General features: G+C 36.4%; 2 protein-coding genes across 16 annotated transcripts in view; one reads left to right on the forward strand and one right to left on the reverse strand.

The window, feature by feature from the left end:
* AFF4 (ALF transcription elongation factor 4) overlaps positions 1 to 8,236 on the forward strand; it is a 57,147-nt gene extending 48,911 nt beyond the window's left edge. For 14 of the 15 annotated variants that reach the window (XM_034404691.2, XM_087883639.1, XM_060688558.2 and 11 more), the window contains 7 exons: positions 1,365 to 1,428; positions 1,526 to 1,662; positions 2,876 to 2,947; positions 3,661 to 3,754; positions 4,104 to 4,147; positions 4,943 to 5,163; positions 5,416 to 8,236. In XM_034404691.2, the coding sequence (XP_034260582.1) occupies positions 1,365 to 1,428; positions 1,526 to 1,662; positions 2,876 to 2,947; positions 3,661 to 3,754; positions 4,104 to 4,147; positions 4,943 to 5,163; positions 5,416 to 5,537 (754 nt within the window). In that variant the 3' untranslated portion in view covers positions 5,538 to 8,236. Of the gene's footprint in view, positions 1 to 1,364; positions 1,429 to 1,525; positions 1,667 to 2,875; positions 2,948 to 3,660; positions 3,755 to 4,103; positions 4,148 to 4,942; positions 5,164 to 5,415 lie in introns of those variants that run through there. The other variant, XM_087883638.1, reaches the window with a different exon arrangement.
* A 3,761-nt stretch (positions 8,237 to 11,997) lies between these two features.
* LEAP2 (liver enriched antimicrobial peptide 2) lies at positions 11,998 to 13,793 on the reverse strand. The gene is made up of 3 exons (XM_034404667.3): positions 13,684 to 13,793; positions 12,767 to 12,903; positions 11,998 to 12,177 (listed from the first exon to the last, which is right to left on the reverse strand). The coding sequence occupies exons 1-3, from the start codon at positions 13,741 to 13,743 to the stop codon at positions 12,141 to 12,143; spliced, it is 234 nt and encodes a 77-aa protein (XP_034260558.1). The 5' UTR covers positions 13,744 to 13,793; the 3' UTR covers positions 11,998 to 12,140.
* Between the last annotated feature and the right edge of the window lie 5,328 nt (positions 13,794 to 19,121).

The raw sequence follows: 19,121 nt of genomic DNA on the forward strand, positions 1-19,121 counted from the left end.
AGATTCTCAGTCATACAGGTCATGGTTGTCCCAAAGGTGCTTTTTAAAGAGGCAGCTGGACTTTCTGGTTTTTCTTTGAAGAAGCTTCTTCAGCTCAGCTCTTCAAAGGAAAACCAGAAAGTCCAGTTGCCTCTTGAAAAAACACCTTTGGGACAACCATGACCTGGATGACTGAGAATCTCCATAGATATAACCTAAGATCCCAAAGGTACTTTTTCTGACAATCATGCAAAATCTGACCCAAATTCATTACTGTATATTCAGCCTGTGAACACATTGCAGGCAGTTGAGTCAAAGCTCAATCCAAAGCTTTAGTGATATACTATAATCCAGTATATCTGTTATTCACAGAGATGTACAGATGTACATATGCTGTACACAGGATCTAATGCTAAGCACCAATACAGGAACATCGTCCATTTACACCAGTATTCTAAAACAGAGTCCCCCCCCCCCAACCTTTTGGGCATCAGGGACCATGGAGAGAGGTTTTTCTATGGACCGAAGGCGTGGTTTCATGTGCTTTCTGCATTCCACAGATGGGGTGGACTAGTTTGTGTGGACCGGTTTCTAGCATGCCACGCACGAGTTGGGGACCCCTGTTCTAAAAGCTCTGCATTATATCAGTGCAGATTGAAGAACAGTGAACATTACTAGGCTGGAGTTATGTCTTGGAGGAGATAAGAGGGTTTGTGTTTGTTTTGAAGGCAGGGAGATGACTATTTCATCACTGTTTCTGGCACAGTATCCTAAATAGTATTAGAAGTGTTTACTGCTCCTGGTATCAGTATATAATTGTGCAACCCAAGAAAAGTTATTTCCCATGCCAAATTAGTGACAATTTAGGCAGGCTTCTCCATTTCATTCCATTTTTTTTATTCTGTCTCATTAAATGAGATACTTAGCCCACTCCTAGTCCCTTCTGTTAAACTTTGCCACTTCACGGGAATTAGGAAGTGTGCCTTTTCTGTGGCAGCTATTGTCCTATGGTACAATAGCTGTTTACCCTGAAGTTCAGCAGGCTTCTACCTTCCTAGCCTTCCAAAAAGTGTTGAAAACTTGAGCTTTTCCCATCATCTCCGAGATAGGATAAGATGACTGCATGTCAGAAGCTTCATTTAGTGCCAGGTTTTTTGTTTTAATGTTTATGGCTTTAATAGCTTTAATATGGCTTTTATGTTTTATTATGGATATTTTTTTATTTTGTGGGAGCCACTCAGAGTTTGTTGCAAGATGGCTAGCTATATAAATGTTTTGAATAAACACCCTTTGCACTCCATCCTCAAATAGACACAAATAATGAAATAAGCAGAGCAACAAAGATTAGACATTTTGTAATGTTACCATTTCATTTTATGTTGCAGAAGCTACTCAGCAGATCACTATTTGCAAGAAGCAAAGAAATTAAAACATAATGCTGATAAACTGGTAAGAAAAATGTATTGTCTGCTGATTGAATCCTTTTAAGGTGAATTCTTTGACGTTGTCATAAATCTCCATGTAAGACCTTTTTTTTTTTTTTTAGTCTGACAGGTTTGAAAAAGCTGTTTTTTACCTTGATGCTGTAGTTTCATTTATTGAATGTGGGAATGCATTGGAGAAAAATGCTCAGGAATCCAAGTCCCCATTCCCTATGTATTCTGAAACTGTGGAGCTCATCAAGTAAGTTATATAGACAATCAATTAGTATAATTACCAGAATAGGGACACAATAGGGAATTGTACTCCTAAGTGATATACTAATAATAGTTGGTTCTAGAGGTGTTCTTCAGTTGCCAACATCTGTTTATAAGACTTACATGGCAGTTTTTTTTTGTACAATAATTCTGGATGGCTCACAAAAATAGCAATAAAAATATAAGGAGTCAATCAAATCAACATCAAAAACTCCCAATGGCCCATTCAGCAATATTTACATTGACCAGACTACAGCCTCATCCTAACTCAGCGCATAAAAGAATCAGTTCTTCCAATGCCTTCAGGAAAGCAAGGAGAGTAGTAGTGGCCTACTTTCTAGGTCCCAGCAGACGGCAACATTTACAGCATCTGGAGCAAACATGCCCACCTTCTCTGATATGATACACTTTGAATTGCACCTGGAACGAAACTGGAGAGCAGTGGAGAAGTACAGACAAACTACTCAAAACTTTGCATTTTGCTGCATTCCAGACTAGTTGTAACTTCCAGATTGTCTTCAAGGGAAGCCATGTAACTCGCATTGTGATCTAACTGGAAAATGATTAGGAAGTAAATGATTGTAAGCAAGGCCTTCCCGTCTAGGAATGGGTGCAGTTGCTGCATGAGATGAATCTGTCCAATTGTTGAATGAAATGAATCTGTCCAAAGGTTCCCCTAGCTTGCTCCTTGAGGCGGCGTTGTAGTCTGGAATGCCCCCACCCCAAATTGTGCACCAGCTCTATCCAAGGGAAAGCAGCCCCAGCAAGAGTTAAACATGGCACCAGATCCAAGGGGACCCAAACCCAGTCCCACTACATTTTCCTAGGTTAAGTTGGATTTGGTTCCTCCCATCCAGATTCTCACAGTCTCTAGGCACTGAGTCAATATCTGAACTAAATTGACTTGCCAACTAGGAGTATAACAGGATATATCATTGGGTTTTTATTATTTAGTTTGTGGCCAAAGTAAGGTATTAAATCTTATATAGAAAAAGTTAATATTTTGCAAGTGTTTGCAGAACTATCATTTAAAACACTTTCTTAATTCTTAGCTTTGTACAGTGTATTTTGCTATACTTGACATGGTTTTAAGAAATGGAGAATGCTTAGTATATAAGCGTTTTGGGCGATATATTTTTTAAAACTAAAAGCGAAAAAGAGTTTTAAAATGTATTATTTGTCTTCTTTTTTGGTTGAAGGTACACTATGAAGCTAAAGAATTGCTCAGCACCAGATGCAACTGCTGCAGACAAAAGGCTAGCAGTACTATGGTATGTATTCAGAACTAAATTAGAAAGAATGGGAATAGTTAGAGGCAAAATGTATTTGGGCATACTTTCATTTTGTGTGTGGTCAGATAAAGCATATATTACTATTCTAGTTTAATATCTGAAAGCAACACAGTCACTATAAAAATAAATAATTATTCACTGTATTATTAATAATAAAGCAAAAAAGCCTAATTGAGTTTTAATACTTGCATTTCTTTTTAATCTTTATTGAAATTTGACTATTTCAATTTTTAAAAAGCTATTTTTAAAGAATCTCAGTAGAAGTGTAATCTCTACCACCCAGTGCGCTCACATAGGGCTGCCATCCTCTGGGTCCCCTCGGCTAGACAATGTCAGCTGACGGTCCCCAGGATGAGGGCGTTCTCTGTGGTCGCACCGACCCTCTGGAATGGGTTGCCCACTGAGCTCCAGATGGCACCTTCTGCGCCAACCTAAAGACATGGCTTTTTCACCAACTTCCCTGATCTGTTGTAGATTTTAACTTGGGGATTGGGGATTTTAAATTAGTTTTAATATCATTTAACTCTTATTTATTGTCTGGTTGTTTTATTGTTGTGAGCCACCCCGAGTCCTGCAGGAGAAGGGCGGCATATAAATCTGACAAAATAAATAAATAAATAAATAAAATTAAAGATCAGTGAGGATCTTTTATTAGCAAATTTCTAAAATAGTAGCATTCTTCTTTTTATTAGTCTGAGATGCCAGTCCCTCTTATATTTAAGACTTTTCAAGCTGAAGAAGGAAAGTGCGTTAAAATATTCCAAGACACTGACTGAACATTTGAAGGTAAAAATGTGTGTTTTTTAAAAATGTATTAATTTATAATTTGAAATTTTGTTAGTCTTTTCCTAAATAAATGTTATCATTGATATATAATTTAGCAATAATGCCTTTGGAAAGTTTATTGTGTCACTTATTTAATTATGCAGACATGTTTACACTTCATTTTAGTAGTGATTATGCCTAGATTTGACTTCCATTCTTACTCAAATTCTTCCTGGTGCTGTAACATGTTTTAAATGGACTATATCAAAGCACTTCATGGATTGATTCGGTTTTTTAGAAATTTGTTGTTGTAGAACGTATAGTATTGAATTTGCATTAATTTTGAAATTTCTGGGTTTTTCCTAAACAGAATTCCTATAACAATTCTCAAGCCCCATCACCTGGTATGGGAAGGTAAGCATTTATGTAATGCATTATTGGGTCTTTTGTATGAAGGCATGAATTAAACAGTGAAAATATGAAATGGATATCTGAAATTCCTATCCAGTTTTGAAGCATTATAAAAGCAGTTGTTCTATAAGTCTTTACTTTTTAATTAATTTGTGGCTAAATATTTCCTATATATATGTTTTATATGACAGAACTTTTCTGTTTTCTCCTGATAGATTCAAACTTTTTATGCAGACTTCTGTCAAATTTTCACAAATAAAGGGGAAGGGGATTTTATTGCATAATTATATCATCTACCAGAGCAGTGGTAGTAGTACCATTATAACACTAATAATATCACTGAACACTTATAAGCAGTTTGAATGGTTTAAATAAGAGATTGTACACATGGACCCCAATCATAATTCATTTTGCAGAATAAACATAAACACACACATACGTGTTTGTGTGTTTGAAAAATTAGATGGACAGAAATTGTATGCTGCCTGTCTCTCAACTACCCTGGGCTATGCACAACAATCAGAGAAATTACAATTAAACATAAAAAATAATTTATAAAACAAGGAGTGCATAGTACTCCTTATATTCAGTTACCTCCTTAGAAAAGGTGTTTAAAGGAGGTTTAATACTGGATGCTACATGGGTTTCTGCTGCAGCTACCAGATAACTCAGGGCACAAATATTGAAATTGTGTTTCTATAGTTAATAGCAGAATGCAGGTTTTGAATTATGTAACTTTATAGGAGTTTTGTAGTTTTGCAAGTGTTAGTAAAGAAAGTTTCCCCTTTTAATTTTTAGCAAACCTGTCAGCATGCCATCTCCAGTTTCACCAAAATTGTCTCCAGGGAATTCAGGAAATTACTCGTCAGGGTCAACCAACCCTTCAGGGAGTGCTTCTTCAGTTACTATTCCACAGAGGATACATCAGATGGCAGCCAGCTACGTCCAGGTTACTTCCAACTTTCTGTATGCCACTGAAATTTGGGACCAAGCAGATCAGCTTGCCAGAGAACAAAAGGGTAAGATTGAATTGCATTAATTTATACTCCAGGAGAGTGAACTTTTTTCAATTAAAAAAGAAGAAGAAGAAATCGTTGCTGCTGAGTCAATTAAAGCAATAAAGCTTTGATATATTTTCCAATCTCTTTTTGGATTATACTGTAGTTTTATAAAAACTAACAAGGCATGTGATTTCTATCAATTTGTTTTGGGAGATGTCATGGGAAACAGTCTTTTTCAATCTGATTATTTTTCTTTTTTTTTTTCTATAGAATTTTTTGCAGAACTGGACAAAGTTATGGGTCCTCTGATCTTTAATGCAAGTGTTATGACAGATCTGGTACATTACACCCGACAGGGATTACATTGGTTGCGTGTGGATGCCAAGTTATAACTGGATTGAAGTAAGAGGCTTGCTGCCTCTGATTTTTTTTCAACACTGTGTCATAAAAAAAAATAAGGAAGACTGCCATAATGAAAGCAAAGAAAGTGAAATCAAAGAGAAAGGAACACTTTCCTGTGTCTCCCAGCATCATGTGTGTAAGAACCTCCAAACATTGTGTTAATGAACTTTTTCAGCTGACCCCATTTTAAAAAAGAATATTTAAAAATAGTTTAAACTCTGCAATGTTTTAATGTAAAATGGATTCACTGATTTGCAATTGGATTGGAATTCTAATAATGATGCCTAACAAATCTGTTTTAAAACTTATTTATTTTAATTTGTTTTTAAAAGCTGTGTTTTGGGGCTGGTTTAAAACTTAGCTGTTTTTCCTATGAATTTTACCTAATCAAGTACTTAGTGAAGATTAAATGTAGACACTTTATTTAAGTATTTTGTGAGCTTTGTTATTCTGTAATGTCTTGTGATGGTGGAGCTTGTAAGAGAAAGTCAGGGTTGATAGATTTTAAAGTGTAGACACACACATTTTCCTGCATATTTAAGTCAACCCTTAATGATGGCCACAGTTTTATTGATGTGCTAAGTTCCAAGGTTATAACTTCATCATCAATTAAATCATTTGAAGTCAAAATATTCAAGTATTTGTATGGCAAATCAGTTTCGAAACACATGTCTTAACACTAATAATCTCAGTACGTTACAAAATATTGCATTTAATGCAATATTCAATGTGATGTGAGTCACAATGGACTTCAGTCTCCAAGTATAAAATAGGAATGGTTTCAGATGGACAATCTCATACTTTGGTGCAGCCTCTTTTATTTCCTAACTTGTAATTGTTAGACACCAAAGCTTCTAACAGTAGTAATTCCTTATGTGAAACTGACATGCTTCATCAGAAAACGCCATGTGTGACAAACATCTGTCTTTGTCAGAATTATGTAATGGACAAGACGGGGTAGAGAATAGACCTGTGAATTACAGGGACATTTTAAACTGTTCGGTCCAATTAATTTGAAATTTTGCTTTTATGCCATTCTGTGGCACATTCATTAATGTTAAATGTTTGTGATGGGAACAGATTATTTAATTATAATGAAATAACTGTGATCAGCAAGAATCATGCATGAAAATCTGCTTTAAGGTTAATAAGCAAGGTACCTTTTCATAGAAGGTGCTTATCTGACTAAAAGAAAAAAAATACTGCTTTAGCGTCCCTATCATGTCTGGTGTGCCTTATGCCTTTTTAGATGAAGATTTTAAATACTGTTTACAAGACGTTTTACACTTAGGACCTGGTATCCAGTCAGTCTCCAGCAGTAAAATTGTACTTCCTTTTCCTAATTCTAGTGGCTGTCATTTGTTGACAATTCATGTTGCTCGTGCTTTAGAGTCAGACTCTAAACCTTTTCGTTGTGGAATTGTGATATGCTGCTTTGCCTGCCCTTGTTCCTAAAACCCACCCAGATGTGAACATGCATGTTCAAGAAAACAATTGCACTAAAATTATGTCTAGCTGTATAAGCTATGTGCCAAAATGATGGCGAGTTTTGAAAGAAGGATAGAATTTTACACCAATTAGTATTGCAGTATCTTTGGGACAGTGAAAGTTCAGTAGCTTCATAAATTATAACAACTAAAGAATAGTTTGTATATTCATAGAGATTTGTATCCTGATGGGATACATGGTTTCTTTTATACCCTGATACTTACGATCTGTTTCGTTGAAGTTGCTAATCACTTGGTTTGTATTCGATGTCATTAAAGCTTACTGTTGCACCCTGCAGCACAAGAATGAGTTGTGAGAGCAGAAGAAAAACATGTAGGCACAACCATACAGCATTTTGTTTATACAAAAAAGTATATTGTGGTTTTGCCATGTAAGTGATTGAATTATCACTGTAAATTTACTATGTGCAAAAATCACCTTAGCTAATCAATAATGGGAAAACCCATCTGTTTATATGAAATTGCAACGTACTAGTGTTCCACATACTTGTGTTCCTTTCAGTCAGTGTGAGCAGCTATCTTGGAGAAGATTTTTTAAATTGCTCCCTTAGCAAACATTATTGTATTTACTCTCAACACAGAGATTAAAGAGTTAAAGAAATATTTTAGCGGGCTTTCAGTGTTTATTTCATGTAAGCTGCTTGAGTAAAAATATCAATTGTGAAAAGCAATTTTAAAATATATGCATTTTCATAAACCATAGATTCAAGAGGAAGAGCACAGATTCCTGCTAGCGTCAAATAATAAATAGCTAATTTTCCAAGACTAATTTTCTTGCTAATATCAAAAGTCAACATCCTTGACATTTGAAAGTGCCTGACACATTTATTATAGTAAAATCTTTACATTATCCCAGCGTGGATTATAGGCGCTCTTCTTATAAGGTGCTGCAATGATCATTTGACTAGTTTGCTTCCTTTTGTACCCATTTAACATAGACTAGCAGTAAGAAAATGTCTCTTTTTTAATCTATTGTTTTTAAAACTAGAATAGTATATATCAGACTGATTTTTTATATATCTCCAGATACTTCCTAAGTGTTTGTCTCTTTATTAATTTAGCAAGGCTTCTCTAGGTTTAAATGTAGACTTAAGCTGCAATGAGTTTACCTGTTGCAATAGCTGTCTCGTGGAGGTCTTATTTGGGTGTCCTAAATAAACTGCTTGTTTATTCATAATAAATCGTTTGTTTTCCAATTTAAGTGATCAGTCGAATTTTCAGGCAATTGAAATCAAATTATCAACTTTTAAAATGCCACCTAAGCAGGGGTGAAATCCAGCAAGTTCTGACAGGTTCTGGAGAACAGGTAGCGGAAATTTTGAGTAGTTCGGAGAACCGGTAGTGGAAATTTTGAGTAATTCAGAGAACCAGTAAATACCACCTCTGGCTGGCCCCAGAGTTGGGTGGGAATGGAGATTTTGCAATATCCTTCCCCCAGGAGTGGGGAAGGAATGGGGATTTTGCAGTATCCTTCCCCTGGAGTGGGGTGGGAATGGAGATTTTGCAGTATCCTTCCCCTGCCATGCCCACCAAGCCACACCACGCAAACCAAGCCACGCCCACAGAACTGGTAGTAAAAAAAAAAATTGGATTTCACCACTGCACCTAACTTAAGAATTCAATGATCTCAGGAGTGCATGAGTAATTTGCCAAAGTTCATTGTTAAGTGCAAGAACGTAATAAACTTAAAGTTCAAAGGCAAGTGACTTTCCTTAGTTGAGTTGGACTTAATTTGTATTGAGCCCATTGCGTGTACATCTCGGCCCATAACAGAAATTGTTCAATTATTTTCGTTTGAAAACTCTGGAATATTATATATTATCGAGTCCATGACTGAGTATTAACACATATCAGTGTTTTAATATATCCCAGTGATGCGTCTTTATAAGATGGCTTAATACTTTACACCTGAGTGAGCAAAATGAATTGCTTCATCGCACAAATAATTTTGATCTTTCATCCCCCGTCTTCCCCCCCTCTCCCCAAAAAACTTGCTGAGTTTTAGGAGAACAATTCACAAATGGTAGGATGAAATCCACTAGAGATCTTGAAATGCTTTACCAGAGTGTTGGCAGTTAATTTTTCAGACTGTATTAGACTGAGAGGTTATAAAAGTTTCATTTTGGGCGTTAGGAATAGGTTAGAAAACAATTGGCACATTCCATTCTAAAATGAAGTTCTGATGGCAAATTTAGTCTAGGACCCAGTGATTTTGTACATACTTGGCTACTTCCTTTTGGATCTTAAATGAACATCCAGGGTACTAGACTAAATGACCCCAACGTGTTCAAATACAATTTAAGTCTCTTATGTGTAAAGAAGAGCAAATGGTTATAGACCTTTTGATGGCAGTATGCAATTTGTAATATACGTGTTTCTAATACTATATCTATATGCAGAAATAGATGAAATTAAGCCTGTTCAAAGTTCGTTATTATCTGTGTTAGATTATAGTACATCTAACTACATCACAATATCTATTGAATGTTGAACCATCCTCATTTTGATGGTGGTGATAAATTTTGCATTTTATGCAGGAATGCTTTCAGTTTCTTTTAGATTGTTGAAGCTTAATTACTATGATTTTATACAAAACAACTCATGTAAGAGTGTTATGAAGCAGGTGCAGCCATATGGCGCCAATAGGTATATTTGCTTGCCAAAGGCAAGTAAGTCACAGCTGCAGCAGATAACTGTATAGTTTGCCAAATTTGGCAGTTTATAGGAAATACTAACTTTGCTATGTATAATTCCTTGCCCTGTAATCAACTCTGCGGTATTTTTATTAAAATGGCTTAAATGGGCCTGAGCAAATCAAGTTGAATACGTTTAACTAATGGAAGGAGAAAGCAACCTCCAAATCATAGGATAAGAGTCTTGAATAGCAAATATTTCATAAATATTTGGATCAAGGACATAATGATTTTAAATTGAGCAGAAAACAGTATTGTGGGAAATTTGAGTTTCCAATGGTTCAACAGTATACTTTACTAGTGAACACTATTATGCAACTTCATTTCCCCCCAGGGTGTAACAAACACAGCTTAGCTGTACAATACAAAGTGTGATGATCAGTTTTATTCTTTTAGATAAGTTCAATGTATTTATGGCATTTTATAATAGCATATGGGAGATAAATTACTAATCAATTTCACTGGAGTGAGGCTGTTCTGGAAATGCAAGCATTTTCACTAAATGCATTCATGCCCTCTGCATTTACTGATTGATCCGAGTTTTAAACAAATTCAGTTCATTTATACCACCGCTTCCACTAAGAAACCTGTTGAACTTACTGAAATGTTGGTTTTGCTTCTTGGTTCTATTTAAAAACTTATTGGCAAAGCATTTTGTTTCTGATAATGTGACTGCCAAAATAGGAATGATGTTGGCATATTGGATTCAAAACCATTTTCTCTCTCTTAGTGAATAAAAAACATCAAAACTGCAGCCACTGTCCCATGATGATTACATTCAGATGTCTGAAAATGTGGCTGCACAGTCCAGGCATAGTCTCTGCAAGCACATTTGTATCAAACTCCCCTTTTAAATGGTTTTAAGAAGTTTTGTATATGGAGGATAAAGTGCTTATATATTTATTAAAGATTCTTTATCTTATTTGAAATTATTTGGTAAGGAAGGTTTTCTTTTAGTTTGGGCAAACGTATGGGATGGGGGGGTGGGAGAGAGGTTATTTGTACCCTTTTATCTTTTTTTTAAAAAAATCTTTTTTTAAAAAAGTAACCTTGAACATGCATCTTGGTACTGATTATGATTGGCAATATGGCTGTCTGTTGTGTGCATTGTACATGCTGTGTCCATTACTTACATTTTTTATTTACTATTTAGTCATCTGTTCTCAACCAAAACTAAACATATAAAACTGTGATTTTTCTCCTTTTCCTTTCCTTTGCAATACATTTGAAATTTCAAAAGGGTACTTTGGGGCTCCAAATTAGGATTTCTAAGTCAGTATATGTGCATTTCACGTATGTTAATGGTGAGCAAAGTATTATATACTAACCAGATTTTTTTCCACATCTGTATAGTATATTCTATGTATTTTGTGGTATTGAGATTATAGAAAGTTTAGTGTCTGAAATATGCGTTTAATGTGTATTTTTAAACAAATTTATGGCAATTAAATATTTGGAAAAAAGGGTATCGCATTTCAATTTGTAAAGATCTTTTTAACTATTGTGTCATTAAAATGCTTTGTACAATGCAGAACTGTAACTGGAGAAACTAAGTTTAATAAATATCAAATAGATTTTCTGTAATAAACTTTATAAGCACTGTGCTTGAATTAATCCTTTAGTATAAACCTTTCTGCCATGGCACTGCACATTAGATCAGAAAATCTTTTCAGGTTGAGAATGGGAGCAATTGTGATCTGTCCTCTCATTTCCTGAACACATAATAGTGGGAAGGCGACAGGACTTCCTATAATTATCATTGAAATATTTTCATTAAGCTGACTGCAGCATTACCCACTACGCAATGTAAGTTTGAAAGCCATAGGAAAAATTAAAAAGGGAAAAAACTTGGAAGAGTGTTGGAATTGGTGGTATTTAAATGCTTGTTGTTAATAATTTAATGTTCTTTAAGTGCTTCATTAAGACTGGAAACTGCTTGAAATTGTCTAACACTATTAATAGTTAGATAGAGTCAAAATCTTATCACTTTTGCTCAGAAGAGTCATCTGTTGGGAAAGTCCATCTCTTCTCAGAATATTTTCAGTGTGTCTTAATTGTTATGTGTCTTTCTCTTTTGAATGGTATGCAAGACAAATATCAAACTGTAGTTGCTCTTACAAGTATTTATTTTATTTTTTTGCACAGAAAAAAAATACAAATAAAAGATAAAATCAATTGAAGCTACTGTAGCTTCGATAAAAGCGCATCTTGGAACAAGATGGAAACTATAAATTAAATTAGCATATATTTCTGCCAAGTTGAAATTCTTTCATTTGTCCATACAACTGAAGCACCAATTGAAAAAGCTTTAAATATATATATATTAGGAGATGTGACAATAAATAAAGGGGAGCATAATCCAAGGTAACAGCTTGTTCTTCTTAAGACATAATTACTCTTGCAATATTCTTAAAGAACATAGTTTGTTCCTACAAAATAAAACAAAGAATCAGTCTGATTACTATTTTAGGCACATTAAGATTAATTCGTATGTAAGAAAGAATCTAGTATTTTAACAGTAGTTTCTGTAATATTGAAGCAAACATTGCATTGCTTTGTTTCAGGAAAGCAATAGTGCTACCAGTACTTATTTAGCTCATTTTTTAGAGTTGCACATCCAAATGGGAGGTTTTTGTTCTTGATGGTAATGATGTACAATTGCAAGGAATAAGAAATGTGTCAATAAAGGTAAATCAGTTTTCATGTTAGATTGTCCTAGATTGCCTGCATTTCATTTTCCAAAATGTTTTTAATTTCAATCTGTACTGTACTATATTAAAAATTACTGTTTAATGTTTTCAGTTTTAACATTAAATAGAAAATATTTTGTAAATGAAGTCTAGATTTGTAATTTCTTTTCTACTGATTTTTTTCCTTCTGCTAATATACAGACCTGGAGAAATGTTAATTTATTTTTACCTTTCTCCTATTCAAAATAACCTGATAATTGCAGTTATCCTAACAGTAAAAACACTTGCATGAAACATTTTTCATTTTCAGGCATGAGAAGGAAATTACCTGCACACTCTTGTGAAGCATTCACTGTTATCCCTGCATGGTGCTCCAACTGGTCTTGAAAGTCCTCTCCAGAAAGGTGTCGTTCTTTTTGGTCTAAGAAGCTGAGCATTTTCTGGATGCAGTGAAGCACAGTGTATCTGAAACATAATTATAATCTGGCTATGACATGAAACTGAAATCTGTTTAAACATTCAGCCCATAGAATTCTCTTCAGACTTTTTCTCAGATCCTGTCATTTCTGCATGAAATTTATGACCGCTTACTCTTTCTGTACAAAAATTAATTAAGTCAATGATAATTTCAAAACTTGCCTGTCCCACAGAAATTCACATAACTTACATCTTAATGCTACCAATTTTCCATAGTAATATATTGACAGTATTTGCAGATTAGCTCAATTTTGAAACTCTGGGCTTTTTACAAAAAGAAAAGGCAAAATCCAATCAGTTAAACAAGTTAAACAAAATCCAATAAGGTAAACAAATATACATATACCAAGCTACCTATCACAATAAATTTCCCTGGAGCATAAGATCTCTTGGTCATCATCACTGTCTTTCCCAGAAAAGCTAGGGTTTGTGGCTTCTTAAATAAACAAATGTGGAAATCTTGAGAATGCCATTCCAAAAAATGGAAACCATAACTCAGGTTTTCCCCCATGGTCTCTGAAGATGACATGAGAAGAGACTTGGAGTAGTCCACCCTTCCTGAATTTACTGGGTAAGCAGAAGCCATTGGAAACAGATGTAATTCAATCCATTGAGGAAGAAGTCCAATACTGAAACAGTAATAGGTCATTCCTGGATTCTTGATAACAGCCCTTCAGACACTGAATCCCTTCTGATAACAGATATCTCTTAGGCTTGAAATACATTTGGCTTACAATTTTGAAATCCAAATGCCAATTATGTCCTTACCTGAAATAGTAGGGCTGAACAAATTGAGAAGATTGCCAAAACTTTCAAACCCTGAATCATCTTTGAATCCTTTTTGGCCCATCAATTTTTTTCACAAAAGGGAATGAGTACACCTGAACATCCTTGTTCACCTTTTATAGATGCAAGTTCCCATTGCATCACCCTCCCAGCTTATTCAAGGGACAAAGGTCACTTTAGAGACATAAAGATTTAATAAGTTAATGTCTACTAAAGTGATAGTCCAAGGTCCGTCCTATAACCTAAATATATTTATTTTTCAAGTACTTGTACCTTGATCGGTATATGAAACGGGCCAGCTGTTCCTTTTTAAAACCTAGAATTCACTCTTGTGTACTTGTAAGTGGGTCAATGGTCAAAGCGCAAAAAATAATGCTGTTTTCTCATTGTGTTTTAGGCTTAATTACATAGGAAATAACTATCTAATTGCATAGCAAGAAAAAGAAAACAGTAGATTAAAAAAAAAACTCTATAGTGAGTGGTGCTTATTTATTATAAGCACATTTCTATGCCGCCCAGAGTCCCTTGGGAGTTGGGCGGCATAGAAATGTGATAAATTAAATTAAATTAAATTATCATCAAATAAATACATAATAAGCAGGCATGCATGTACCCACAATTGGAATTAGTAAATTGTAAAACTGATTTCTCTAAAAGATTTTGCTGAATAAAACAGATCAACCCTTAATTCTTCTGAGTGTGTGGCAATAATACATTTTAAAACTTTTCTGCTGCAGATAACAGTGTTTAAGTTCAGAATTTGCTTCGATTGTTAATTCACTGTGAGTATCTAAGAAAGCTTCAGCATCTCAGCCACAGATTAAATTTCATCAATTCCCTGACAAGAAGCAAGAAGAAAAGACAAAAATTCATTTGCAGAAGCAGAAATTATTGTACAACGCTATGTCCAGATTTTTGCCAGGCCCCTCTATGTGCTACATTATTTATAAGACTTTCCAAAATATTTTTTAAAAATACTTACTTTTAGAGATAAATACTTAAAAAAAGACTCTAAACCTGATGCCCCCTATATGTGTGCAATAATTGCAGTATCCAAGATTCTCAGAGTGGTTATAGATATGACACATCTGGAGGAAATTCCACAAAATATACTTCCACATGCTGCAAGGCACTAAGCTGGTAGGTGAATAAGTAGTTCTATGCATCTAAATTGCAATTGCATGACTATTGCAAATATGTGGGTGGCATGTATTACATTTAAATAATAATAACTTTTTTTTTTTTTTACAAATTCACCATCAGTCAATTGCAAAAGGCAGCTTTAATCAGAACAACTCACATCCTATCTCTAACACCATCGCACATCAACATCTGTATCCAGGGTCCTTACGAAGGACTGGATAGGTAGATAAAAACGCCAAATCCTGTCTGAACATCTGGCTGACTATAAAATGAACCATTTAATAATTATTTGGATCGAAAAACAAGAAAATATAACTCAAATAAATTTTTCAAGAAGAAAAACAAGCATTTACTGATGTAAAGGATCTTCAAAATCAAGCATTGATGCAAGTTAAAAATTGGAATTTACTGAATGTACAGGAGACAAAACAAGAATATCAAAATGATATAATTAAAAACGATATAAAAACATGCTGGCAAGGGAAAGCATTATATGGCCAATTTCTATAAAAGATCAAGGGAAAATGTATAATGCTAAACCTGGCAATTTCTTACAATAGGAACACTGAAAAAAGAAACCGAAGGCTTGATTTTAGTTGCTCATATGCAATCTATTATAACTAATGCAGCCAACATTAGAACTAAAAAATCATCAAATGATTCAAAGTACAGATTATGCAAAAAAGCAGAAGCAGCAATAGATCATATACTCAGTTTTGCTGAGAAGATCCACAGCTGATTATAAATAACAACACAGCTGCCAAACTGATTCATTGGAACATCTGCAAAAATTATCATGTGCTGATAAGGAAAAGTTGGTGGGAACAGATAACTGAAAAGATAGTAAAAAAAATCAGCAGTTTAAAATATTGTGGAATTTCTGAATACAAAACGATAAAATCACATCAAATTTGTGGTTAAAAAGAAAGTGTAGATAATTGACACGACAATACTAGGTGATAGTAGAAGAGAAGAGAAAGAATTAAAGAAGATCACAAAGTATTAACATTTGAAAATTGAAATGGAAAAAATAAAGATAAACCAGCTGTAGTGGTCCCAGTGTTAATGACACACTGCATATAATACTAAACAATCTTGGACAACACTTAATCGCTACGAAGCCAACACCAAATAAAAAACTGGCAGCCATGATTACACAATGATGTGTGAAATAATAAATTATATATAGAGAAATAACTATTGTTATTGAGTAAGCAGCAGTGGTGATATTCGGCCGGTTCTATCCGGTTCGGGCGAACCGGTAGCAGCGGCTGCAGGAGGCTGTGCCCACCCACCTGGATGTCATCATGTCCTGTTTTTGATGCTCTGCGAATACGCAGAAGGTCCTGCACATGTGTGAAGGTGGCACGTGTGAACGAAGCGAGTGGGCACGAACGCACGCTCACATTTGTGAACCGGTAGCAAAGGTAAGTACCCCCCCTTTGTAAGCAGGGTCTGGACCATTGGAAGTAAAATTACTTTCCCGTCACAAATATACAGTGACTGGAAGCAAAGGAATAATGATTCGTTATGACAAATCAAGTCCAATGAGAAGAGAATATCTGAAAAGAATGCACCAGTTCTCGAAAGAACAACTTCCTGAATCAGAAGTAACAGAACAGAGGCTATCAATTAATAATACAATATAAAGCATTCCCAGAAGTAGAATTAGAAGAATTACAAAGGTCTACCCAGGACAAAGAAATTGAAGCTATGCCAGAATAGTTCAGATAGGAGAAACAAAACAGATGGAATCAGTAGAGGAAACTAGCATAGCTATTGAACCACTCTCATTTCTAACCAACCACCCTTTCCTCTGCTTTTTCCCCAGAAAGAACAAAATCCTCTAACTAAAAACAAGAGGCACAGAAACAAATAACTGATTATCTAAAATAGCACAAAAATGTTGCCTGCATTGAAGCCTGTTACAACCCCCCCCCAGCTAGCACATATTAAAAGATGCCAATACTGTAATATTGAACATTAGTACCACTCACTGTAAGAAACAAACTAATGTACAGTGCAACTGTAATAATAACTGAAGATCTTGGATGCAAAATCAACAAATATTTACAAAAATCAGTGTACCAACAAAATGGAAGATCAGATTGGAAAATAAGATCAGCATGCTAAATTCAGAGGTAAGCAAGCTAGAAAAGAAGCTAAGGAGACCCCGTTTGGTCTAGTGCGGGTGTCTGCAACCTGCGGCTCTTTGGGTCCTCTGCTGTGACTTCCTGTCGTGTGATCCCACCACTGGCTGGCCCCGCCCCCCACCCTCCCTTCCCAGTCACTCCTCACCTGGCCTGAGAAGGTAAGGGCGACAGCGGGTGATGCAGAAGCGGCCAAGGCTGATTCTCCAGTGCCTCACTCTTGCTGGAGCTTCTTCCAGCCCTTGTTGGTGCTGGGCATGCCTCAGTCATTTGGGGAGATGTGCAACCTGTTCTCCGCCCTGAGACACTGGCCCAACCTGGCTGCAACTGATGCCGGTTTTGCTAACACGAGGGCTGGCGGGGTGGGAATGGGATCTGGGAGGAGAGGATGATGGAAAAGGAGATGGGCCTGCAGTGCCCAGCCACGGCTTTAAAATTTGCATGGGGGACTTTCATTGCCTAGAGGACGCTTTTCAATGGAAGCCAGTGGCAGCACTGCTTCGCTGGAGGAGTAAAGAAGCTCAGGGCAGCGGGAAAGGGGGGATGGCCCCACCAAACCTTGCACTCCCACTCCAGGGGTCAGGCTTGGAGAAAGCCGGAGCACCCTCGCCAATGACGCTTGCTCGTCAGCCAGTCTCTCCCTCACCCTCTCTCTATGTCTCTGTCTGTCTGTCTCTCTCTCTCTGGGTCTGTATTTTCTCTCTCTCTCAGAAAGCCAAGGGTGGGTCAACCTGGTGAGCTGTCCTTGGGGCTCTTCGCTACTCCTTCTCTTTTTTCTTGGCAACTTTTTGGAAATCCAGTGGGCTGAGGAATGAGCACGAGTCGCGGTGGAGGCTTCCCTTCAGGCAATCCTCCTCCTCCTCCTCCCCCTCCTTCTCCTCTCGCAACCACAGCTGGCCAGAGAGAGATACAGAGAGAGGGGGAGAAAGAAGGGGGGAGAGAGAGAGACAAAGAGAGATACACAGAGAGAGAAATTCAGAGAGAGGGGAGAGAGGTGGAGAGAGAGAGAGGGAGAGAGACATAGAGACAGAGGGGGGAGATAGAAGGGGAGAGAGACATAGAGATATAGAGAGGGGGGAAGAGAGAGGAAGGGAGGGAGAGAGAGGGAGGGAGATGTGAAAAGGGTTTTGTGGTTCCAGGTTTTTTAACAGCCGGTTCTCTGCCCTAATGACTGGCTGGATAGGCATGGCTAGGTGAGGATCATGTGTCTGTGGGAGTGAGTGATGTCAAATTGACCACGCCCACTCAGGTTTTGTGGCTCCCGGTGTTTTCTGTGGGAAACGGGTCCAAATGGCTCTTTGAGTGTTTAAGGTTGCAGACCCCTGGTCTAGTGGTTAAGATGCTGGGCTAGAAACCAGGAGACTGTGAGTTCTAGTCCCACATGAGGCATGAAGGCCAGCTGGGTGACTTAGGCCAATTGCCCTCTCTCTCAGTCCAATCCACCAACAGGTTTCTGATTGTGTGAAAAATAGGAGGAAGAAGTGTTAAGTATATTGAGTCTTGCATTATTTATAAAGTAATAAAGGCAGGATAAAAATCTAATATTAAATAAAAATAAAAAGTAAAGAATATTGATAAAAATATCATCTAGAAACAAGGAAGATCAAGCAAGCAGTGGAAATATTAAAACAGAAACAGAAACTGTCCAAACAGCAGAGGGACAAAAGATCAACTGACAAGATGATTTTTGAAAACTATAAGAGAAGAAAGAACAACTTGAATGTAGGTTGGATAGATTATAGGAAGGTATTTGTCACATGACTGGATAATCAAGTTACTAGAAATAACAAGAGTCAGGAAAAACATCAGAAGCTTTGAGCAAAGATCAATGGCACAATAGAAGACACAGTTGCTGGTCAATGGTGAGAAACTGGGAGAGGTTAATATCAAGAAAGGAATCTTTCAAGAAGATGCACTATCACCACTATGGTTTGCCATTGCATTGATTCCTTTGTCAAGAATACTGAACAAGTCAAGCCATGGCTATCAAACATCAAATGCATCTGCTAGGCTATCCTACCTCCTCTACAAGGATGAGCTAAAGCTGAATGGGAAAATACCATCTGAAATGGAATCACTGCTCAACACTGTCTGAATGTATAGCCAAGATATTGCAATGGAGTTGGA

The sequence above is a fragment of the Pantherophis guttatus genome, chromosome 2 (assembly GCF_059756535.1).
Source record: "Pantherophis guttatus breed Tessera chromosome 2, ASM5975653v1, whole genome shotgun sequence".
Taxonomy (NCBI): Eukaryota; Metazoa; Chordata; class Lepidosauria; order Squamata; family Colubridae; genus Pantherophis; species Pantherophis guttatus.

Excerpts from the sequence above, each read along its gene's own strand:
- LEAP2 (XM_034404667.3), bottom strand. The coding sequence starts at position 13,743 with ATGATTCAGGGTTTGAAAGTTTTGGCAATCTTCTCAATTTGTTCAGCC. Across the intron at positions 12,904-13,683 it reads GTTCAGCCCTACTATTTCAG|ATACACTGTGCTTCACTGCA; the intron begins GTAAGGACATAA and ends ATTATGTTTCAG. Across the intron at positions 12,178-12,766 it reads TGCTTCACAAGAGTGTGCAG|GAACAAACTATGTTCTTTAA; the intron begins GTAATTTCCTTC and ends TTTATTTTGTAG.